A 26103-nucleotide genomic window follows, 5' to 3' on the forward strand; every position below is an offset into this window, starting at 1 on the left:
GAAAACTTTGGCAAACCTCTGAAGGAAGAGATTTCATGAGAGCTTAAACAGGAGTGCATGGTCTATGTGTTGCAGTGTTTTCAGGTGATTCTCCCTTTAACAAAAAAAATCTGTACAGTTAAACTTGACATGATCATAGTCAGGGTCATTCTGAAGAGTACTCCATTCAAAATTTTAGCAAACCTATCAGGGATTTATTTTTTTAAATTAAATGCCAGGAAATAATGAACAGTTCAACCACTGGCAGTTCAGACACAAACGTGCTCTGGTTTATCGGCATTTCTTCTAACCAATCACAATCGTCTTGGGCGGTGCTAAACGCTGGACGGAGCCACGGTGCCTCTGCAAAATAGCCTCGGGAAGGATCTTGTTTTGGTGGAACATGTGTACGTTGTAAAGTTGTTTTCTTTAGACATCTGGCGAAATTTCCGGCGGTACCTGAACAATTCCGGAAATGGAACGTTGTTGACATAGACGAGACACTAACTAACTGTTTTTCCTCCATCAATGGTGATGATTTTGGCAAAACTAATATTGAAAAGCATTCATTTTAAATAATAAACAAGGCAATCAGTTTCTACTAGTTTCTAAAAAATGTATGATACAAAGTGCTAAATTAAGAATATTATGATGTTCATGTAAAGCTGTTTGTGATCTTCTTGAACAGGACTTTTTCCAGCAGCACTGCAGCTGTGGAGCAGCCAGCCTGGCCTTCCACGACGTCCACAAGAGACACTTCAGGAGTGAGTGTCTGTCCCCCAGTGGAACCCTCTCTGACCTGTCCACCATCCACGAGGTCACCCGGCATCCACTCATATCAGCCAGGAGAGGTACAGTCATGACATATTTTACTTTATTTGCTGGAAATATAAAGATGCATAAATATATGATGATACATTATCGTGTATTTTAACCAAACTACTTTCTTTGTGTACAGTATGTGGGAAATCCATACTCAAAAAAATAGGACTGCAATTGTGTTTGATGGCACAGAACTCACCATACAATACCAAACTACACGCTAAAGGTTTATCAGAGAGCATCTAGCAGACACATTTCAAGATGTGGATGTATATATATATATATACTCATCATGCTATAAAGGCAGGAATCTCTGTCTGTCTGGTTATCCTGTTACCCACATGAACAAAAAGACATCGCAGCATGCTGTTGTTCGGATGTAACTTGATTATTGGTGCTTTCACAAAATATTTACACAATGAGAGTTTTGATAAATAATCACCAATAATTTGGATACAGCGACTAAGTAGGTAAAGACAAACAATAAAGCAGCAAGTATGTAGGTAGGAAAATGTGACATCACTTTACTGTAATGCAGCCTTTAAAACCAGGAAAGACAACACTTGTTATATCACTATATTACGATATCCAAAATATGAGACGATATCTAGCCTCAATATCAATATTGCCCAGCCATAGCTTCACTTCTTCCTTCACAATAAAAGCCTAACTTAAATCCAATTAGAGCATCTGGCTAAGAGGAAACTTTTTCACACGCTATTTCTAATCCGGGCAATAATATACAGTTGAGTTGCATATTTTATAAATGCTTTGGGGGCCTTCTGTAAGTTATTTTGGGGTACAATGACTTAGAATAGTAACATACTCTATATATTTTTTTATATCTACACATCATTATAAATCTTTAGCTGTTTGGGCCCCAAGGCAGTTGCCTCCCATGCTGAGTAGTAAAATTAGTTTTTGGTGTTTTTCCCCATGAACCAGAGTGTATTTCAACAGTGTTGACCGTGAGTAGCCATGACATGGGTATGTGACACAACTATGTCATGGCAGGTGTGTTCAGGACCCAAGAAAGCGCAGTGTGAGTGTGAAGTTGAGCGCATCTCGAGAAAACTGCAAGCAGCAATTCCACAGGCTAAGCAATCGGCCTGTTCTGAACAGGCATGTTTTGAACGGACACTGCACTAGTTCTTATACTATAATTATGGGTGACAGCGTGTTGTTTAGGAGGTAGAGAAGTTGTCTACCAATCGGAAGGTCGTGGTTAGACAAGTTCCCTTGGGCAAGAACGCCCAAATTGCTCCCAATGTGGGTGAATGTGTATCTGATGAGCAGATGGCACCTTGTATGGCAGCCTGATTCACCCGTGTATGAATGTGTGCAAGTTTGTGTGAACTGGTTGAATGGTGCCTGTAGTGTAGAGCGCTTTGAGTGGTAATCTAATCAACAAGTCAATTAGTGATGTCAAAGCAAATTCAAATAAAGAAAACTGGTGGTTTGGCCATCATTACCATGGCGCACACTCTCAGTTACACGCTGCACACTCTCAGTCTTTCCTTGAAGGCATTCATGGTGTTGAACTCAGTTGTTCATACCAAAAGAGACAGAAGTGGTTGTGTGAATTATTTTCTTTTAAATAGCACACACCTGGCCAATCACTGCAGAAGTGGAAGTGATTGTTGTATTGTTGATTATGGAAATGTGCAAAAACTGTTATGGTGCAGCACTCCTAAATCCACCATTGGAAAGGAGGTTTTAAACACTGTTCCAGACAATGCCACAAGCACTTAAGGCCTTTCACAATTTACCAGTGCAATGACAGATTGAAAGTGTGCTCAATTTCGGCTTTACCTCCAGATAATGTAAGTTAGACAATCTGGCTAAATTGTCCGTTGTTTGTTGTCCAAGTGATGTTGCTCAGGAAATGCTTTGGTGATAACAATGTTATCACAACTGGCCAAAATACTAGACCCAACAAGCTGCAGTAGGAACTGTTGGGATGAATGCAAGGTTGGCATTGTATATCAGGACAAGTACGAGTACATACAGGTAGATGCAGAGAAAGGATTGGGCTTTGAGAATACAACATCCATTCTTTAGTGGACAGGCTATTTCTCTGAGACATACAGTGGTAGTTCTCTGTGAGTCTATGATATGCAGCTGAGTGTCCTGGGGGTTACTGAAACCACCCCTGTTTAACCTATAGCATTTAATTACTAGTAGGATCAGCACTTAATAACCTGCCACAGTGGGATGTGTCAACAAACACACACACCCAACTACGTATTGGTGTTTTAATTTCAGTGTTTGTCTGAGATGTTCCTGAAATGGATCTCTGTTATTACAAAGCTTTATCAGTACTTAGGTTTCATGTTATGTTATTGTTTTCAGAGCAGTTCACATTGCCCGAGGAGGTAGTGGTGTCTGACAGCTTGCCGGTCCAGTGGCAAAGATGGAATTATGACTCAAATGGGACACGGGCGGAATTCCTGGCATCGTGCTAAGGGCGGGAACACATAATGCCCCGCGGACTCTGGAATGCCTTGGCTCTTCCTGTGATGGGCAGGAAACTGGATCTCAAGAAGAGGTTGAGAAGTCAGGAGAGATGGGGGCCCAGATTAGGTGCAGTAAGGGGAGTGAATAGCTCTGACTGGGCCAATTTATTGTCATATACCAGCCACAGATTGTGTGTTTACTCGGGAACAGGCGCACAAACTAATGAATTAGAGAAAGTGAAAAACAGCATCAAGAGTGCTTCTATTGGATTTGTGTAATTGGAGAGTCAGGGCAAGGGTTAGTTTAGGTTTGGGTTAAAATGTAGGTATTGGGTGAATTCACTGACAAAAGGGAAAAGGCAATGCAAAAGTTCAGACAGAATCATTCCAAACGTGTACTGACTGACTTGTCATGTACTTCCACATAAAAACACGAGACACAGAAGGCCACGGTGAGTAGAAACTGAGCCTATGTGATGAGGGGAGGTGTGTTTTCACACGGACGAACAGAGGCAAACACAGGCCTGTGCTGAGTTCCATCACCATTTGTCATAACAGTCATCACTCCCTTCTCAACATCTGAACAAACACTTCGCCTCACAGAACAAACTTATGTAGAGTAAATGTGCAACATACAGCTTACACTACAATGATACAAACATGTTGTAAGTCAGTGTCAAGTTACAGTGTGTACATGCCGAACTTCTGCTTGACTGAAACTGGCTTTATAAGAATATTTATTGACTGGACCGGGTCAAGCCTTTTTGAAATCTAGTTTGGAAATAAGGTCATCATCACCATTGTTTCCAGCAGCAGCAGGCAGCTGTTTTCACAAAAAAAAACTCTGAGAAGCAACTTTACTCTACCTGCTCAGCAGCAAACAGCAGACTGGCACAGTTAGATAGCTGGTCAACAGTGGAGTGTTAGGGTTGGCTGTTAAAGAGACAGTTAATGAAGACCAAAGAGAGCAGTTAGTTCATTTGACTTATATTAATCGGGTGGAAAGAAACACGACTCCAACAACCCTGTCTCCTAAAAATTAGGTTTACAAATACATTTCTTAAGAAATGGAATGCTTCCTGGAATGTATTTATTTTTTTTGATTAACATGTTTACAGAAGCATCTGCTGTTCACCGACAATGTGTTACAATTGTTTACCCTACAATAGCCACTCCACAAATGAATGGCATATATATACATATGGAGGGTGGCAGTAGCTCAGTCTGTAAATAGCTGGGTGGACTGGTAGCTGGAGAGATGCCAGTTCACCTCCTGGGCACTACCAAGGTGCTCTTGAGCAAGGCACCCACCCCCAACCGCTCAGGGTGCCTGTCCAGCAGTCGCAGCCCCTGACGTCACTCTGACATCACTCCATTTGTGCATGTATAGGACCTGAGCATGTGTATTTCAGGCCTGTGTGTAGTGTGTCTAACGAAAACAGAATGCAAACTCTAATTTACCCATTGGGGATCATTACAAAGTAAATATGAAATTAAAAATGACATATAGGCAATAAACTGCTTGTGGGTAGAGAAAAATTGCAGAAAATGTCAATGGTTACACAAAACAAAACATACTTGCTTTTATGTCTAATATTTAATTAAAACCACAATCTCTTCTCTTATCTAAGCTTAACCACACAGGCAGAAATGGCCTATATCAGGAGATTCAGCTAAATTCAGGAAACCCGTGGATGTAAGAATCTTGAATGTGGGATGCATGGTGTGGGAGGTTCTGGCCAAAACGCCTTGATTATAATATCACCTGCTGGTGAATATCTGTCTGAGGTATGTGCACTAGTCTATACCACCACCCTGAAATGTTCACTTGCATAACTTGTACGGTGTAGGCTGCAGTACTACTGGAAAAATAATAAAAAGCTGAACAGTTTGAATAGGTCCCGATGGTGCTGGGATCCACGCATGCACAAATTCCATTCTCTGGTGTCAGATTCCTGTGCTGTGTACTCCCACCGTCCACCCCAACCACCTCCTGAAGGTCTCTGTCTAGTTCAATAACATATGTGCATCATGGACTGGAAAATCATTTGCCAGTGAACATAACCCAGGTGACAAATACATTTAGGCTAACATAATGCAAACTCCTTCAGCACTATGTAAATGTGACTGTTAGGACTCAAAATGCAGTGTTGGTCCCTCTCTGCTGATTGTGTAAATAGGTCATTCTTTGTTAAACCTTGTGTTGCCCTCGGGTCAAATTTGACCCGTTTTCATAGTTCTTTATATCAGAAAAATGGGTTTCTGTTAACCAAATTTCCACAAAAATAACACGGATGCATAGATGTACGTTGTATGGAACCCATGCAGCATTCTTCGCAGGGAAAATGCATGATTACTTCCATTGGAATTATTTTTTTTATTGAATTTGATAGCATTTAAAAAAAATAAAATGTAAATGGTTTTAAAACAGTATCCTGACTAAACTTTGATATAAAGTTTCACTCAACATCCTCTGATCTTAACTATTAGTCAAAACAATTCATAATTTCTCTTTTTTATATTAAAAAATTAGGTATAATGTAATTTAAATTACATTTATTGAACATGAATAAAAAAAAACGCAAAAAATGTTCATTTTCAATTTTGACGCGGAAGGAAAACTAGTTCATGGTCGACAGGAAGACAACACAAGGGTCAACCTGCCAATAACCAATTTATAAGATGATAATGTCAGAAGTTTTCAACTTGCTCTGTTGACCCCAGGTGGCCAAACAATAATACAAATAATAATAACAACAACAACAATAGGATAAGTGACTTGGACCCCCTCATAACTGCTTGCAGTTCTAGTTGTTTCTGTTTCTGAATTTATTGTTTATTTCTTATGTTTAATATGTTTCTTTGTGTTTCACCACGGCAAATTCCACGTAGGGTAATTACTGTGGCAATAAACTCCTTTCTGATTCTGATTCTGATGACGATAATCTCATTTGAAACAAAAACTTGGCTTCCTCTACATCATGTCAAGGAGGAAAAGGATTGTTGAAGCAGTTTTCCTTTCAGTGCCTGATTATGGAGATGTTATCCAAGTGCTGCTCCTTCCAATCTTAAACGCCTGGACGCAGTTTATCATTCTGCCCTCAGATTCATCACTGGAGACAGCTACAATACTCCCCACTGTGTAAAAGCGGACCTATCATTATGAGCAGAGATAGTAGTCTATATCGACAACCTTTCATTTCTGGGATTGCTCAGGTTCTGCTCGAAATTCTGCCGGATGTCCCTCATTTCTGGACGGATTGCCATCACCTTCTTTGTGTTGGCGTTCTAACCTCCGGTGGATTTGTGAGGACTATGGTTAACTGCTCCTCAGATCTCTGCAGGGTAAATCCAGACAGCTAGCTAGACTATCTGTCCAATCGGAGTTTTCTGTTGACTAAAACAACTTTTGTACGAGCCCGTTACACCAAAACAAGTTCCTCACCGAGGCTATTTTGCAGCCGGCGCTTAGCACCACCGAAGACGATCGTCATTGGTTCAAAGAAATTCCAATAAACCAGAGCATACTGGAATACTGCACTAGCCAGACTTTCCTCCGCAGCTCTGTGGAGGAAGGTCTGGCAACGCGAGACTATGGAGATGTTATCTATAGAAGTGCTGCTCCTTCCAATCTTAAACGTTTAAGATTGGAAGGACAGTTTATCATTCTACCCTCAGATTTATCCCTGGGGCCAGCTACAATACTCCCCACTGTGTAAAAGCGGACCTTTAGTCACTAGCAGAGTACCAGAATGCTCCCTCCTTATATTACTGCACTGTTAAGAGTGGAAATCAGGTCCTTATAACCCACGATCCAACAACCTGCTTAAGGCCCCGAGGGTACTGTCAGAGCTAGGGAAATCTGTGTTCTGTGGAATGCTCCAACCAACAGGCTTCAACAGTCATTTCAATTCCATTTCCTTCCGACATATGGCCAGTTTAGAGCGTTTTTGTAATTGTTTTTAGTAACTTGATTGATTGTATCTTGATTCTTTTATTATATAAAGCTGCTGCACCGGGCAGAGCAGCAGCTCGACCGCGGCGCTGTAAGATGATGTAGTATTAACCCTTGTGTTGTCTTTGGGTCAAATTTGACCCATTCTTAAAATGTCTACCTCAGAAATATGGGTTTATTTTAATTATCCTAAAATAACATGGATGGATGATCAACGCCCTTCGTGAGTACAACAAAAGATTGGATCTCTACTTTCATTGAATTTTGGGTGTTTTATTAAATTTTTTAGCTTTTGAAAAAAAAATTAATGAAATGAAATGTTTCGGAACAGTATCCTTGCTGAACTTTGACCCTTCTGTGATTATCCTTCCTTTAATATTAGTCTAAATAATTCATAATTTCTGCTTCTTTAACTCAAGAATTAGGTATAGTTTCCTATAAATGAGGTTTTTAATTGACCATGAATTCCAAAAATAAGTGTAAAACTATAGTGGTAGTAAGTTGGTGTTAGTGGTGTTTATACGTGGTAGTGAAAAGAAGCGTCAAACTTCAAGAAAAGCGCCAAAAACACTGAAAAAGGCGCCAAAAGTGTCGAAAAAAAGATACCAAAACATCAGAAAAAGTGTTGACAACACAAGGTTTAAGAGAGACAACGGTAGAGAGTAGTAGGAAAGACTGAAATGCCACATAAGGAGGGTGGTTGGGGTGGTGGATCACAGGACTTTCACCCAGGAGACCGGGGTTCATGTCCCATTCTTTTCCCCGCTTGTCACGGAAACGTATCTTTTATAAGCCCACCCACCATCTTTTCCTAAACCTAACTGTCCCGTTCTTGTGCCGCATGTCAGTTAAATGTACTTCCCGACCCAGAGCGTCAAAAGTGATGTCAAGAGTTTATATATGACGCTAAAGGAGACTTTTAGCGTCAACAACGCCAAAGGCACATGCTCAAGCGTCCGTATGTTACCCGATGGGAGTGAGAATGTGTTGTCATTTGCTGCTAAAGGGGCCTCTGGTGGGAGTTAAGTGCACTACCAAATAACTGTAAAATGATCAACTGCCTTACAAAACGGCAGATTGGACCACATGAATACTGATCTCCCCCTTGCTCACCCAGGCCGTCTCTCCCAGTCACTCACTGGGACTCCGTCTTGTCTGTGATGTGTTTTTCAGACGTGAGCGCTGAGGGTTTGACTCCCGTCCCTCTGTGGAGGAAAGGCTTGAACCGAAGGAGTTACACTGAGGGGGAGGCCCGCTTCCTCGGGGACAGCACGGAAGGACTCACCTCCCCCCAGCGCATGGTGAGTCATGTGCACATGTTACAGGTCCACTTCAGCAGTGTCTTGGTGTTATCCAACAAAGAAACCTTTCATGTAAAGACATAATAATAATAATAATAATAATAATAATAATAATAATAATAATAATAATAATAATAATAATACATTGGATTTATATAGTGCTTTTTGAAAGTCCTCAAAGGCTTCTTTTTCAGTGTTTTGTCACTTTATTATCCCACATGTGAAACTTGATCTGCAGTCAGGAGCAAGATTTAAAAAAAGCACATGTACAAATAAACGAAAGGACAAAATACAAAAACATAAAGTACAAAAATGTTCCTGTACATACAATGTATGACATTTTCATGCCATGGGACCTTTAACTTTCTTTGCTTACATAGGATATATGAATACTGCCAGTATTGAGGAAATTAATGCCCAGTTTTCAGCCAGATAGCCAGTTTGCTTCTTAGTATTAACACTGTAATATACACAGATTGCACGACCTTTAACATGTGTGATCCATGATGGTCTTAGAAACACATATTTTAGCAATGATTCACATTGCTGAGCATGAGGCTCTGCTCCCATCCCCCACCAATACACACACACACACACACACACACACACACACACACACACACACACACACACACACACACACACACACACACACACACACACACACACACACACACACACACACACACACACACACACACACACACACACACACACACACACACACACACACACACACTGTGAATCACTTAAGATTGCCCAACATCCACCTCTGTTAACTGTCTTTATGGCAGCAGAACTCTCACTGATGACCCATGATGAATGAGATACTTTGGAGGAGTGGCCCTTTACAAGGGCCCCACCTGCTGGGAATTTACCGTAATTAATGTAGCAGGGAGGATGTTGCTTGTTTTTAGCTCTGTCACCATGGTTGCAATGGGTCAGTGAATTTCAGAAAATTTGGAATTTGAGGAAATTTGCACAATTTCAATTTAAAAAGCATACCTTTTAATAGTGAACTTATTGTACACAGTGAAATACACATCAAAAAAGCAATACTTTGTTATGACCATTGAATAGAATTGTAAGCTGCACTGCATTCAGCACCACTCTTTCATCACATAAGAATCCCATTAAATATGAATTCAGTGAAATGACAACCCTCTATATGCACAGTGCATTCTCCATCACACAGCGCACACTACTGCACTGACATTTCACACTGCATGTATTTGCTAAATTAATGGATTTATTTGGCAATGGATGGATAATGTGTGCTTAAGATATGGTAAAATGTTTGTTTCTATCTGCAAATAATACAGCCTGAGCAGATAACCACTATAGGTTGATTTGTATTCCCATTATTTCCCATAAATTCACATGGAAGGTTGCCACCTTGCATATTGTCTGAATTTTACAGAACGTCAAATTTTAAGATACTTCATAAAACAGCGTTATGCCATGAGATCTACTGGGAATATGTTGTTTGCAATACAATCTTTTAATTTTAATGACCTATGAACTTTTGTAGCGGAACATTTAAGGACAAACCTAATTAGTTTGCTGTTCTTCTGTACATGTTTGTAACTTTAGTGCAGAGATCTACAACCGGGGGTCTGGGACTCCTAGGGGGTCCTTAGAGTTAGTGCAGGGGTTGGCACCAAATTATTGTTTGATAGTTAAAAAATGTATACGTCTGAAAATATACATTAACGTGAATCCAACATATTATTTGTAAAGATAAATAATTAACATTGATATAGGCTTACTGTTCTATGGGTAAGGAAGCCATCGCAGATACAGCTAAACTTAACTGTTCCACATTTTAACAAAACATGATGTATAAATACATGAATGTTAACAATTATTATTTTCTAAGCTTAGTATTGAATGCACCATAAAAAGGTATGTCTAAAGGCTCTAGGCAGCTGTTATTGTAGGCCCAGTTTAATATGCAACTTAATTTTATACAGGAGTAAGGGGTCCCTATTCCGTCTCTTATTCAGCTGAAGGGACCTTGGCCTTAAGAAAACATTGAAGACCCCTTCTTTAGTGTAAAGCTGTTTTCATACCAAACGGGAGACAAGTTTAAGACATGTCGCAATTGCACAAAGTTAAGGGAGGGATGTGTACGTATCTCTGGGCTTTATGAACGCGTACCGAGACGAGAGTACAAAGGAGAGAGACTGGAGGGGAAAAACTAAGTGCATCCACTGCTATGTATATTTGGCACATTGGCTGTCAACAACATGGACACAAACAGTCCGGCTGGCCAATTTGCACAAATTTGCATGACTTTATGTCTGAACATACACTACTGATCAAAAGTTTGGAGTCACTTAGAAATTTCCATTCCACTCCATTATAGACAGAATACCAGCTGAGATCAGTTGCATTGTTTTTTTTAACCAGGGCAGCAGTTTTCAGATTACATTATGTGCTTACAGAATTGCAAAAGGGTTCTCGACTGTTGTAGAAAGAAGTGGCTGATCTTTAATGCAATATATATTCTGTTTACTAATCTGATATCAATTTAAAAGGCTAACTGAGAAAACATTGGTGAACCCTTTTGCAATTATGTAAGCACATAATGTAATCTGAAAACTGCTGCCCTGGTTAAAAAAAAAACCAATGCAACTGATCTCAGCTGGTATTCTGTCTGGAATGGAGTGGAATGGAAATTTCTAAGTGACCCCAAACTTTTGACCGGTACTGTAGATAGGTAAATATGGTGCAATACCTGAGCACTTGTAGCCTCATTTCTGAGCCAGCAATTGTATTTTTTTGAGCACAGAGAAATATATTTTGAAAGTACATACATTACAGTTTGAAGATAAATTATACACAAGCAAGTTTGAGCGAACAAAATCTATTCTGTGCTCAGCAATTGTTTACTATTATCCATATTAACGTGCAATAATAACCCCTGTCACGCAGTTTACTTATATGTGTGTGTTTGTGTGTGTGTGTGTGTATATACACACACACACACACACACACACTCATATGCACGCACTTGCTCCCCTTGTCACTGCGTTAAAATCAACCTATCAGATATTTAAAGAAGGTAACTTATGACTGGCTGTTCATCTCCAATTAGATCGATAGTAGCAAGAAACACAAATCTACAGGGAACAGTCTTTGACACAACACCTGTTGGAAGCACACCTGAATTAACACTGAGGCGTGTGGGGGCTGCAGGCAGGGCTTTACAACTTTGGTCTTGTAGTCATTTGTCACAGCTAAAAGTCATTTTGTATTAAATTGTTGTTCTTGCGTGTCTCTGTTGTTCAGCTGAGTGAAAACTGTACATGGGGCCGAGTCAAAGACCTGGTGAGGAAATCTAAGCTGAGGAACCAAAGCAGGCTGGGACTGACTTCCACCTCACTGAAGATGTCCTGCCCACAGCTCTACATGTAAGGAACACACTACGGACTCACTCTGTGCTGTATATTCTGGATATGGACCATTATTCTAAATCCACACTAAGTAAAACATGAACCCTTGTCAACATACTTTGGTTTAATTTTCTTCTGGAGATGTTTTTATGGTTTGGTCTAGCCATTGCAGGGAATCTTAATCTTAATGCTGCAGGATGCAATGATATTTTATGCAACAGTGTTCTTCTAACTTTGTGCCAGTGATTGAGGGTAGGCACAAAGAAATAACTGACATAAAGAAATGTGTTTCCCAGTTTTGTGTGGAAGAACTTGCCTGCCCAGAGCCCTAACCTAACCCCCATCCAACAGTCCTGGGGCCAGATGCATAACTCACGACTAAAACAGCGTGTACCAAGGGCGTAGGTTTCATTTCAACATGGGAGTGACACATTATATAGGGGGTTCTGGGGCTCGTCCCCCCAGAAATCCTTCAGCATTCTAGTGAATTTTTATGTAACAAATTTGTGACTTTTCTTCATCAATTTATGGTGAGAATGTAATAAATTATTATTTATTTTTCTTTATTCTGTTCAAAACTTTCCACATATTCAAAACATCACTAGTTTTAGGAGTTTTTATTAATCATGTACGCATGCACAAAGACAGAAATGTGCATACACATTCTTTTTTCGTCAGATTTATAAAGCTGCGTGTAAGCCTGGTTCTGGTTTACAAATCTCAGTCGTGTTGGAGCTGGGTCATGTGCACGAGGCTCATTTCCAGTCCCACAGTTCATTCATAAACGGATGCAGAAACGCCCTTCAACATCTGTTTGCGTATCAGTTGTTATCGTGGAGAAATACAGTTTTACCAACTGTGCCGCATCAATAAGGTTTTCCAACGGAGCAGCTGTTATTGCGCACGGCTGTGGCTATTTGTAGCATCCATACTGCTAATACATACTAATACATCATCTTCTCTGCAAACCCTCATCGCGGAAAAAATCTCAATCATCATTATTATTATTCATAAGGATCTAAGGATCAAACGTCATAAGGATGATCAATGATTCCTTTCTATTGCTCAGTCCCTGGCTTTACAAAGTGCTTCACCATTCAGGATCAAATGAAAGGATCACTAACAGGGAGATAATGGCTCAAATGTAAATGAAAAGAATGATGAAATTATTTAATGAAATGCATTAATGCACCTTTGATTCACCTTTTACAGAAGGCTGTGCAGCAAAATGAACACCATCAGTGAAATTAGCATACAAACTAAAAACAATAGCTGTCTCTCAACTTAGATTCATTCCCCTCATCATATCACCTGCTGCGATCTCAGCTCAAACCGTGCCAACGCTGGTCGAAGTCAGCCTGAGGTGCACACATTTCACACATTCTTCCTTCATGAAAACCAGTTTTTGCTGGGAAAAAGGCATATTACGATTTTTTTTTTTATAAATAATATTTTGTCCATTAATCATCATTTGATCCTGTTTTCTAGTATGACACATAAAAACACTTAAATCTCTTCCAAACTCCCTGACAAAGCCCAAACTGCATTCTCCTTCTCCCTGTGTTCTCCCATGTTAAACAAAACCTAAGAAAAGAGAAGGAATGCAAGTAATCTGACTGAAGTGGGAAAAAGGCCAGAATTAGGGGGGAAGAAAGGCATCTGATGTGGTAGAGTGTAGAGTGTGACAGCTTCCTGGCAGACCGAGATAGAAGGAGTGATTAGCTTCATTGTTGCCTGCGAGCGGAGGGGTCAGAGTGGATGAACTGTGTGTTTGTTCTTTATTTGAGAGGCGTGGAGGACTCAGACTGGAGGTGGGGGGGTCATGGCCCTTTTCATTGGTGGAAGAAGTATTCAGATCTTTTACTTAAGTAAAAGTACTAACACCACACTGTAAAAATACTCTGTGTTACGGCCTCCATTTAAAGAAACAAACCAAGGCTCAAAAGGGATTGGAGGATGCAACATATAAAAAAAAGGATACCAGTCACAAGGTTAAAAATTAATCAACAAGCTTTATTAAATAATGCAAACATATTCCCAAAAGTAGCAAACAAAGAGAAACAAAAAGGACTGGAGACCCCAGCCAAAAAGAACAAGAGATGGGAAGACGCTGGACCAACCTCGCAATGGGCTGTCGCTCCCCGCGTCTCCCCCTAAATTACCTAAAAAGGGTAAACTAATCCTAGAACAAACAAAAGAGACGAATAACTGAACTACCGGTAATCTCCAGCCCAAACTAACAACAAACTAAAATAACAAAACTCCAGCACCTAAGTGTAAACACTAACTTGCTTGTGGAGAAAAAAGGTGACCTTTTTTTGGACCTTTTTCACAGCAGACATGTTGACTTGTCATAGTAGCACAGCTGAGATTGATAACCTTAACGATGGCTCAGTTCCATCAAGTGTCCCAGTAAGATATTTCAGTGTGTCAGCATGCACAATACCAGGGCCTCTCCTAAGTGGAATGCAGCCATCATTAATGGTTTTGCACCTGTGCTTTTCCTACTATGTGAAAAAGGTATACACTCACCTTAAAGATTAGGAACACCTGTAAGATTTCTCGTTAATGCAATTATCTAATCAACCAATCACATGGCAGCTGCTTCAATGCATTTAGGGGTGTGGTCCAGGTCTAGACAATCTCCTGAACTCCAAACTGAATGTCAAAATGGGAAAGAAAGGTGATCTAAGCAACTTTGAGCGTGGCATGGTTGTTGGTGCCAGACGGCCGGGTTTGAGTATTTCACAATCTGCTCAGTTACTGGGATTCTCACGCACAACCATTTCTAGGGTTTACAAAGAATAGTCTGAAAAAGGAAAAACATCCAGGATGTGGCAGTCCTTTGGGCGAAAATGTCTTGTTGATGCTAGAGGTCAGAGGAGAATGGGCCGACTGATTCCAGCTGATAGAAGATCAACTTTGACTCAAATAACCACTCGTTACAACCGAGGTATGCAGCAAAGCATTTGTGAAGCTACAACACGAACAACCTTGAGGCGGATGGGCTCCACCAGCAGAAGACCCCACCGGGTACCACTCATCTCCACTAAAAATAGGAAAATGGGGCTACAATTTGCACGAGCTAACCAAAATTGGACAGTTGAAGACTAAAAATGTTGCCTGGTCTGATGAGTCTCGATTTCCGTTGAGACATTCAGATGGTAGAGTCAGAATTTGGCGTAAACAGAATGAGAACATGGATCCATCATGCCTTGTTACCACTGGGCAGGCTGCTGGTGGTGGTGGTGTAATGGTGTGGGTAATGTTTTCTTGGCACACTTTAGACCGCTTAGTACCAATTGGGCATCATTTAAATGCCACAGCCTACCTGAGCATTGTTTCTGACCATGTCCATCCCTTTATGACCACCATGTACCCATCCTCTGATGGCTACTTCCAGCAGGATAATGCGCCATGTCACAAAGCTCACATCATTTCAAATTGGTTTCTTGAACATGACAATGAGTTCACTGTACTAAAATGGCCCCCACAGTCACCAGATCTCAACCCAATAGAACATCTTCTGGATGTGGTGGAATGGGAGCTTCGTGCCCTGGATGTGCATCCCACAAATCTCCATCAACTGCAAGATGCTCTCCTCTCAATATGGGCCAACATTTCTAAAGAATGCTTCCAGCACCTTGTTGAATCAATGCCACGAAGAATTAAGGCAGTTCTGAAGGTGAAAGGGGGTCAGGCACAAAAAAGGAGGCACATGTAACACTCTGTTACAAGTAAAAGTCCTGCATTAAAAATGTTACTTAAGTAAAAGTCTGTAAGTAACATCAGGAAAGGTAGTTAAATTAATAAAAGTAAAAGTACTCATTGCGGAAAAATGTAATGGTCTAATCATTGACAAATTATGTTGGCTAGTTTCATTTATAATTAAAAATGGTATTGTAGAAACTACATGTGTTTCGTGTGCAGGAATCTAAATGTAAAGTAACTAGTAACTAAAGCTGTTAGATGAATGTAGTGGAGTAAAAAGTACAACATTTAGCTAGTATTTACCTATGCTAGTCTTTACCTATGCCCTTTACGCACACACTGTGCTCATCAATCATGTTTCCGTTTCACGCATGTATCTGTTTTCAGACATAACGTCACATGATCCACTAGTCTCCATAGCAGTATCAATAAGCTTGGAACTTATTGATTTTGAGAAATTTGGAACTTAATAGAGTTTCCAGACCCATCCCTACTCAACATCTACACTTAACCTTCCTGTTGTCCTCGGGTCAAATTTGACCCGCTTTTCAACAAGTTTCTATATCAGAAATTTGGGTTTCTTGCAACCAAATTGTCCAAAAGAATGATGTGAATGGTTCCATACAACGCTCTTCACAAGTAATATAAATGATCAGTTCACTACTCTAATTCAATTGTATAGCATTTGAAAAAGAAAATGATAGAACGTTGAAAAAGGTTACAAATATGTCGGAAAAAAATTCAAAAAATGTTGGAAAAAGTGGCAAGAACGTTGAAAAAAAAGTGGAGAGAAAAAACACTGGGAAAAGTGACAAAAGTGTTGAAAAAGACGACCAAAATGTTGAAAAAGACAACCAAAATGTTGAAAAAAAAGTTTTCATTTAAAATTTTGACGCAAAAAACAAAAGTTACATGGTCGATGGGAAAGACAACACAAGGGTTAAATACAGTACTTGAGTACAAAATGTACTTAGTTACATTCCACCACTGGGCCCTTCAGCCCCTCCCTCTGTCCTGACCGGGGCTTGGCACAGACTTAGACGAACAGGGGTGGGGGGTTGGAGAGTCAGGCCTGAGGTATGCCTGGAGGAGTGGGAGAATTAGCCCATGGGTTGAAGCTGAGGCCTGGGGAGACATGGCTGCAGTCCAGGATTCTTTAGAAACAGCAGCAGCCTCCCGCTGAGACGTGCACGCCGGCCAACTGCAGCGCTGCTCACAGTGGAGGAACGATGGACAATATATCAATCCAACTTCATTTACCGAGCACTTTAAAACAATCAAAGTTGACAAAGTACATACAGTAACTCACACACAGTGGTGAATGTAAGTAATGTAAATACATTTACTCCAGTACAGTACAGTGTGTTGTCCTCGGGTCAAATTTGACCCGTTTTCCAACTTTAAAAAAAATCATAAATAAATGTTTCTTACAACCAAGTTGCCCCAGAATAACATGAATGCATGATGTATGGAACCCATACAAAATTCTTCGCATGTCAAATGTATGATTATTTCATACCTGCCAACATTTGGTTTTCCAAATCCGGGAGATTTGTGCGGGGGCATGGCGGCGCGACCGAGGGGGGGTGGGTAGTTTACTTTTAAGTGTACTCTAAGTCTGTGCTCCCAACATTGCCATCTTGAGTTCAGCTTGCTTCACGTTTTCTGCCTCTGTCTGTTCTTTCATGATGAAGGATCAAACCGCCTGTGTGCCCTTATGTGCTTCTTCTGCGCGATGGTGCCGCTACATGTGTTTTAATGTGTTGGGTAATGTCATTTTCCCCACCGTGCGCTACATTAAAATCAATGCGACACATCTTACAAAAAGCGTGGAGGTTGTCGCTATGACTAGGTAAGATGCATGTCAATTGTTGAGCCAAACACTACAGCTATATTTTGATTTCTTTGCGGGAACACCACCTTCACCTGCCATTTTTATCTGCTCGCTTTCGGGTCTTTGCGCAGAGATCAACTGCGCAACTGGTTTATAGGTTGCCAGGTTGAGGTGACAAACGGATTGAAAATTGTATATGGTGTGTGGATTGTGTGAATAGGATGCCCTTCATACAAAATCTGGCAACTGGTCAACATTAGACAAACATATTGGTCGAGATTATTTATAAAGGCGTTTGGACCATGCAAATTACGGGAGTTTCCCGGGAGAAATAACAAATGTGGTCCGGGAGATAAGGCTAAAAAACGGGAGAAACCTGGGAAAAACGGGAGTGTTGGCAGCTATGGATTATTTCCATTGAGTTGTTTTTACTCAATTTTATTAGCCTGTAAATCCAGACCCAAATCCAAAAGATTAAGGGTCTGGAGGTGAGTAATGACAATGGCCCAACTCGAGGGGCGGCACCAAGCATGCATTTGAAAATCTCACTGCACGCAATTGGATAACACTAGGACCTCTCTCGCGAAACTCTGGATTTCCAGAGAGTCTCTGATGTCTACTAGCAATACTGTAAGAAAGCCAGTAGCTCGCAGTCCTAATTGTCTCCTCTTCTGTACAGGCCTGATCTGGAACCAGGAGAACCTGCTGCAAGAAACAGGAATTCCATGATTGTCTTGGGCCACCAGAGCAAATTGGACTTCCCGTGGCTACAATAAACATCCAGGTAGCGCAGACTAATTTTAATCTTTTCACACAGACTGCAAGGAAAACTCCTGCACACTGTCGAACTTACAAAAAAATACATAAAGTTTGATAATGGGCAACGTTTGGGTTCCATCTTCAGGCAAATGGTGTTACATCCTGAGAAGCCATTTTTAGTAGGAGGTGACTGTTTTTGTGCAAAAATCAACTTCCACATGAAATCGGGCATAAATACACAACATTCATTCACATATCCATTACTATAGCACTTAAACTTCAATACAACCCATTTGTAGGAACAATAAAAAAAAAAAAAATTTTATATATATATATATATATATATATATATATATATATATATATATATATATATATATATATATATATATACACCAGAGCAATCTATAGTAGATGGATGTTGATTTCTGTATATTGATAGACAGAGCATTCATATTGAGGCATATTTCCAAAACCTGCTGGTACCTTATCCATTAATACATAAATATAGGAAAAACACAGCAAGCGTATAGGGCATAACTTCAACATTTTTGTGTTAAATAACACTAAAATATATACAAAAATATAAAAAAAAAATCAACATCATAACTTTTGCTTACAAAACTCTACACTATTATACAAGTACAAAAAGGGCCTTAGAAGATTCAAGCTGCATCAGTGCATACATATATCTTTTCACAGACAAAATCTGGGAATTCTATTTCTGCAAAATGTGGCTAAATTGGGAAATATTTCTAAACTGTGCCCTCCATCTTTGTCTCCACAGTTCCTCAGATCCAGTTGGTCTCACGTGGGGAAGAGGAGGACACCGTGACGATGATGAGATGATTGAAGACGAAAAATTAGGGAATTAGGAAGAGCGAGAACAATGGTGGAAAAGGAAAGGACTCGGAGGAGGCAGCTGGTGCTGCATGAAAGGGAGAATGAGAGGAATTATGTGAAACTCATTAACTGTATATTGCAGGGTACATGGGAAATATAGGCGATGTTCTCCTGAAATTAACAAAATAAGATTACTATATGTCCAAAATGATCTCCACTGTGACATAATTAACTGCATTACTTTCTCTGTTGATACTATTTACACTCCTATAGGTTTCCATTAGGATGCTGCAACCTTTGTAACAATCCAACTAATGTGAAACATACACATATTTCACAACTTTCCATTTTATATGATGTTGTAAATGTGTTATAGACAAATCACACATCGCTTTGTATAGTGTGTGTGTGATGTTGCATAACCAGTGTGCATTCAGATATAATGTTTATGAAGAGTGCAGGAGAAAAACCCTGCAGAGTTCCTGATGATAGGAGGTTGTGGAGAAACATCTCTCTCTCAATATAACTAGAAAATATATACACAGTACTGTGTCAAACTCATGCTTTTGCGTCTAAGTGACTGATGGGAACAACAATCTTTGACATTGGTCCAGTATTAAGCGAGATCTCTGCAGTCTGCAGCAGAGAAACAAGATACAATGTAAGTTAATAGGGCAATCGTCCAGCTTGTATTTACCTTAAAAAAAGTGCTCGTTTTGCCATTGACAGGCTCAGATTATTAGTGTCTGACAACAGACAGAAAGGATTTCTAAGGAGGTTGACCTTTCGGTTAAAGAGTAAGATCTTTTTTACAAACATAAAAACATCTGTGACATTATGTTCGCTAACCCCACCAGACTCCATGTAAATAAACAGCAATTTAAGCATCGTAAAATACATTTCATTTAAAGTCGACAGAAACAAAATAAAACTATGAAAAGCCATTTTGGGTCGTCTTTCCACTTTTCCAACCATCACAACTCTAGTTTTGGTTTAAGTAAACACATAGTTTACAGATTTACATGTGCAAATATATTGTCTCTATATAGGCTAAAAATATTGTTTTTTTAAATGGAGTCTGATGAGTTTAGAGCTAGTAACCTCAGAGCTGTTTCTGGTTAAACAGAAAGGTCTTAAAGAGGTTTTAAAGGTCTATCTCTGAAGGGATCCTTTCTATAATGTTGTCAGACACTTAGAATATTAATCTAAGTCTTTCAGCGGCAAAAACAGAAATTTTAGTGGACCAAATTGACGATGCATATTTTTTATTAGATTGTGTAGATAGACTCGGAAAGGGAGAGAGAGAGAGGGATTCGGTGGAGTGTGCGCCACTCCACCGAATGAGCTAGAGGTCGCCCCAAAAGCAATTCTTTTGCCAGTGTACAGACTCTACCGACATTAGCTGTAGTTAGCTAGCAATGTAGCCTACACAAACATAGCATGAACCGTGGTTCTCTCTGTTGTTTTGCAGACTGCTCTGCTTTCCCTTTTGTCTTTGGATGTTCATAAATTAAAGTCAGAAACATTCAGGATAAGCTCAAAATTTAAACATTTCAGTTGACACAATGGCATCTTTGCCTCAGTTCATGCCACCCAGAGGAAAATTTGCAACCATTGGCATCCACTTGTTTCTTTGCATTAACTTCATATGCAGTCGAGCTACCTCAGAAATTTGCCTAAGGTACAGTCTGAACACACTTTTAAAGCCAACCCAGTTTTTATATATATGTATGTAGTTGGCCATGGAGACGGTATTTTGCTAGCGCAGTGCTTATTCTTAGGGGTTGTCTTGATTTACATACATTTCTTGGTGAACAGAGATGCAAAGACACAAACTGAACACCACTGAAAAGTCGCTATTTCTACAATTTTTTGTGCTGTAGGCTATAATAAATGTAAAAGCTCATAACTTTTATGCAACCTCTATTATTGGCAGATTGCAGGATCACTTGTTCTGACCCTCATCCTGGTTTAGCAGTATGGATGGAGACCAAAAGATGATAAAAAAACAAAAAAACAGCAATAACCTTTTTCTCTCTACAGAGTAACCAGTAAACTATCTTTTGATTTGACAGCAAACATAAAGTAGCAGCTGCTTTGTTGTTTAGGTACGGAAGAGGGTTAAGGTCACACATTACCATACGATACAACTTTATATTATCAGCCAGGGCTGAAATTCTTATTTGAGTTTTGAGTTTAAAGTCAGAATTCTGAGAAAAAGTCAGAATTCTGAATTTAATCTTAGAATCCTGAGAATAAAGTCAGACTTTAGAAAAAGAAGAAAAAGTCTAAAAAAAAGTTTTTAAGTATTTTCTTTTTAAAAGTCAGAATTCTGAGAATAAAATCATACTTCTGAGACTCTGACTTGAATCTCAGAATTCAGACTTTTTTTAAAGTGTAAATTATAATTTTTTTAATGCATCTCAAATTTCAGACTTTTTTCTTAGAATTCAGATTTTATTATCATAATTCTGACTTTAAACTCATGTGGCCCTAATCCTCTTCCATATTTAGGACACACCACATTAGAGCTTTCTTATACCACCATTATACATGGTAATGCTTCAGTAATACTGTTTGGATATAATGATACCACGGGATACTTATAGTATAAGTATGCTATTATTTTGTACTCCAAAGAGGTAAAAACAACATCTGTGTCAGGTCGCTCAGTAAAGGAAGGGATGTCTGTTGAATTTTGTAAGACCATAACTGTTTTTTGTGTAAATTATATCTGATGTTTATCTGTCGGACGTCAGACAACTGTGTATGTATCATATGTTGCAATATGCATATTGCATCAATATTCAAATTTATTTTTCAAAATAAAGTTAAAGGAAAAGATATGCATGTGTGATATCATTTTGTTTACAGCACTGATTTTACTCACGTGGCATGTGATGAAATGTCATTTTATTTAGGGATTTTGTTCAGGGACATCGCACAATTAAACATGAACCTTGTATAAAAACATAGAGAGATGCATTGTGCCAGGTTTTTGCACAATTGCCATTTTCCGCCTGTAGTGGCCAGGTAGATAGATTATATTAATAACAGAATCCAACGCAAATGGAATACAAATGCCAGGTTATACAATTTAAAAAAAATTGTATAACTGACATTTCCCACGATAATTTGCAAATATCACACACACACACACACACACACACACACACACACACACACACACACACACACACACACACACACACAAAACCATTTCCATTCACAAATAAAAAAAGTATCAATTTAGTGTAGTAAAATTTGATTTGAAAATCCTACACCCTCACCCCCTTACGCCCACGCACGCACACGCACACACACACACACACACACACACACACACACACACACACAAAATGACTTTAAAATGTAATGTGAAATGATTTAACCTGTATGTATTTTGTGTAGTTTTTTGGAAAAAATGTGTTTTATGCAATTGAAAACTGAATGAAAGGCTGACAAATAGCTGATGGTTTTGTGGATTTGGTGTGTAGTTTCTCTCTTTGAGTGAGAAGTTTCGAAAAATCGTGTGGCATGTAAAGATTTTGTGTGTAAGCAGTTGTAAAAAAAAAAAACTGTAATGTGCCACAGAAATGATCATCAGTGTTGACTGGCCTCAGGTGGCCACAGTGAGAAGTTACACCTGAATATGTTTTATTCAGTTCAATTTTATTTAAAGTATCAAATCATAACAAGAGTTATCTCAAGATACTTTACAGATAGAGTAGGTAATATTCTAGATCTGAGGAACATGCTGCTGAAGCCTGAAGCTGTCCTAACTTCTTCAGAGCTGTGGGCAGCCACCATGCAGCAGCCAGGGACCAACTGAGGCCAGCGTTTTGCTCAAAGGCAATGGAAATGATTATGCCTAAGACTGACTTACACTGTTGGCTACCACCACCAATACAGATTGTACTAAAGCATATTTTTGTTTCATTTTATTCTAATTTTAAATATTTGAGTATCTTTTTATACATTTTCTGTGTGTAGCATGGAGAGGGCTATGGACATATTTCATTGTGCAAGCTGCATAATGACAATAACGCTGATCCCTTGAACCTTGAAAACAAAGAGCAGACTGTTTCGTAGAGTCCACCTCCACAGAAATTGAAGAACAGATGTGTGTGAGATGCATTCAAATGTGTTCACCCACTGGGTTATTCCACCCACTGCAGCACATACCCTGGTTGTCACAGTCCTGCTCTTTGGCCAAAGGCCTTCAGACCTTCTGTTGTTCAGATTCTGAGTTAAAGTGTGACACTGACTACATTTACATACAATGATTATTCCTTTTTTTGCCCTTATTCTGAAAAAGACAATATTCCGACTTACGACCTTACACCAAACAACTTTTCAAGCGATTCCATTGTTGCAGACTAATTTCCAATATGGGAATGATAGGAACTATTAAAAGCAGGTGTTGAGATGGAAGGGAGAGCAAAGAGAAGAAGAAAGGAGAGCAGCACGCAGAGGAACCAAGAGACCATGGGAAAGAAGGAAAAGGACAGAGGCTGTGAGGAATAGCGGACCAATGAGCGGCATCGAAGGAGCGCCGTGGACCAGAGTAGGGGAAGTGACGTGGAAAAGCAGAGGGGTGGTATCGCAATACACCCCTCTTCCAGCTAAGCACCCTCTCTACACTTTCTACCATTGGATTTAGCAGAGCCCTCCTTTTTAATTGAACATTTTTACCTCTTTGATTTTAGTACTAAAGCTACATCCTTGTTTTTTTTTATCCCAGGCTGTTTGCCTTTTTACAGAAGGCTAGGTACTTTTTAAATTAAGTGGCGTCTGCATTTTAACTTTATTTTAGCCTTTTAATATTTAAATTCCAAATTGCTTTTATTTAAAGCTATAGTGCGTATAAGGAATGCTAAGTAATGACAACAAAACTGTCGGTGCGTCCACATGATACAAGCCTTCCATGATCGAGCTGGAGCTTGTGTATTTGGTCTTCTGTTCATGTTCCTAGTGCTTGTGCCATGTGGTCCCTGTAGTCCTGCCCAACAGGTCTTCCCTTGTACACCTGTTTTGAGTCTAGCCTCGTCTGCCTGTCAGCGTTTCCCTCTTTATTCCAGTTGCCTGCCCACTCCAGCTGTGCTTTGTTTTGTGATTAACCCCTAACCCTGACTCCTTGTGTATAGCTCAAGCTCAACAGTGTGGTTCCAGTTGCGGAAGTAAAAATCAGATTTTCTCCATAAGGATTGTGATTATTAGCCATAATGTCTAAACCATCCAAGGTAGACCGACCACGAGCTACGAGGTTGTGAAACAAAAGTTTATATTCCTGTCGAAGCTATAGAAGTCCTTATATTAACCTGGTGTTAAGAAAAACATTTTATTTGCAATGTTTTAGAGAAGTACTACACTACCCACAATCATAAGCGTAACAGTGACGTCTTTGATTGGTGGAGCTTGCTGTTACCATGGAAATGTTTACCACAGCCATGAACCTGAAAACAGCTACTGAGCTGCTAAGACTAAGGTCTATAATCATTTCTGTATATTGACTTGTTTGCCATTTTAAAAATGTTTTATTGTCACGATTTATCTTGTAGCTGGTTGGCTTGGTTCCAAACTGAAAACTCTTTATATAAGCATTTTCTAATGGAGCAATTGAATAGGAAAAATCCTTCCGGAAGGTGTTCAAAAAGTGGGCAGTCACTGTTGAGCTACCTACTGGTATGCCTGTGTGTCTTAAATGTGCTGCACTTTGACCAAACAAATTTCCCAACTCTGGGATAATAAAGTATACATTGAATTTGCTGAATAAAAAACTGCAATATAGTTAAAAGCTGTTGAATTCTATTCTAGTATTCTTTTCTATAAACCTCTTATACAGTAAATGCACAAATTGAAGTAACTGGCGGAATTACACTTAACTGGAATTTTACCTTATATACATGTGAAAAAACTGAAAATTGATTTAACTCCAACTGCCCAACAGCAACTTAATATTACACATACATGAATGTATATGGTGGAGAAACACAAAACACATAAAAGATGGAAGAAAAAAAGAATAAAATCATGTGTTAAAAGTAAAAGTTAAAAAAAATATAAACAAATTTTCAATTAAAAATCTTTGTAAAACATTAAATCAACGATTGTACAGATCACAAGTAGTTACATGTTTTGAATGGCAACTTACACACCTACACTGTTGACTATAGCCAATTAACACACCTTATTAAAAGGTATACTGAACTGTCACACTTTGTCCTGTGGGAAGATGGCATCTTTTCTGACGTGGCCCGGCTGGGTCTCACAGTGAACTCGAAGAGGGGCTCTATGAACCCCTCTCAGAGCATGACCTTCATTGGTGTGGCTCTGAACACACAGTCACTAGGAGGGCCTGTCCCTCACTTTAGCGTGTGGACAACATCATTTACCTGCTTCCCCCCACTCAGCTAGGGTTAGGGAAAGATTGTGGGTGGGATTAAAAAATGTACGTTTAAGTGACACGCGGGACAAGAACGGGACAAGAACCCTGGTCTCCTAGGTGAAAGTGTGTTGTTTGACCGATCCACCACCCCAATCAACCTCCTTATGTGGATTTTGTATCCACTGATTTACAGATGTGTCTTTTGTCATGGGGAAAAGTCTACAGGGAAAAGTCTTTTGGGCCAGAGGGCATCACGTGACAGGCCTGGAGTTGCAATTCCACAGTTTGGCCACTATGTTTGACTTACTTCAAAGCCACGCACACTTTCTAGGGGCCTGACTTTCAGCGGTTGCTGGCAGTGCTGTTTTTGATTGGTCCAGCATGTGACAAATGTGACTAAAAAAATCCAACAACAGTAACCACCAGTGTACTACTGCATCTTTATCAATTAGGACAACCAATACTTTGAAAACAAACCAACATGTCCAGGCACTCATCGATATTTCGGGAAAGGAGGTCACTCAGAGGGAGCTGGAGTCAGAGGTTTTTAACCAAAAGGAAGATCAGAAGATTTCTCAGTGACAAAACACACAGCCAAACAAATTATAAAGATGAAACAAGAAAAGAGAAAAACAAAAGGATCACAATGCGCACGGC

General features: G+C 39.6%; 1 protein-coding gene across 1 annotated transcript in view; it reads left to right on the top strand.

Moving 5' to 3' along the window:
* The window catches only part of si:ch211-250c4.3 (uncharacterized protein LOC100535981 homolog), a 58422-nt gene extending 38700 nt beyond the window's left edge, over positions 1-19722 (top strand). Inside the window, exons 4-8 of the mRNA XM_039784385.1 lie at positions 668-830; positions 8386-8513; positions 11808-11929; positions 18136-18240; positions 19003-19722. Coding sequence (XP_039640319.1) covers positions 668-830; positions 8386-8513; positions 11808-11929; positions 18136-18232 — 510 coding nt within the window. The 3' untranslated portion in view covers positions 18233-18240; positions 19003-19722. The remainder of the gene's footprint in view (positions 1-667; positions 831-8385; positions 8514-11807; positions 11930-18135; positions 18241-19002) is intronic.
* Positions 19723-26103: the final 6381 nt, after the last annotated feature.

The sequence above is a fragment of the Perca fluviatilis genome, chromosome 19 (genome assembly GCF_010015445.1).
Source record: "Perca fluviatilis chromosome 19, GENO_Pfluv_1.0, whole genome shotgun sequence".
NCBI classification, from domain to species: domain Eukaryota; kingdom Metazoa; phylum Chordata; class Actinopteri; order Perciformes; family Percidae; genus Perca; species Perca fluviatilis.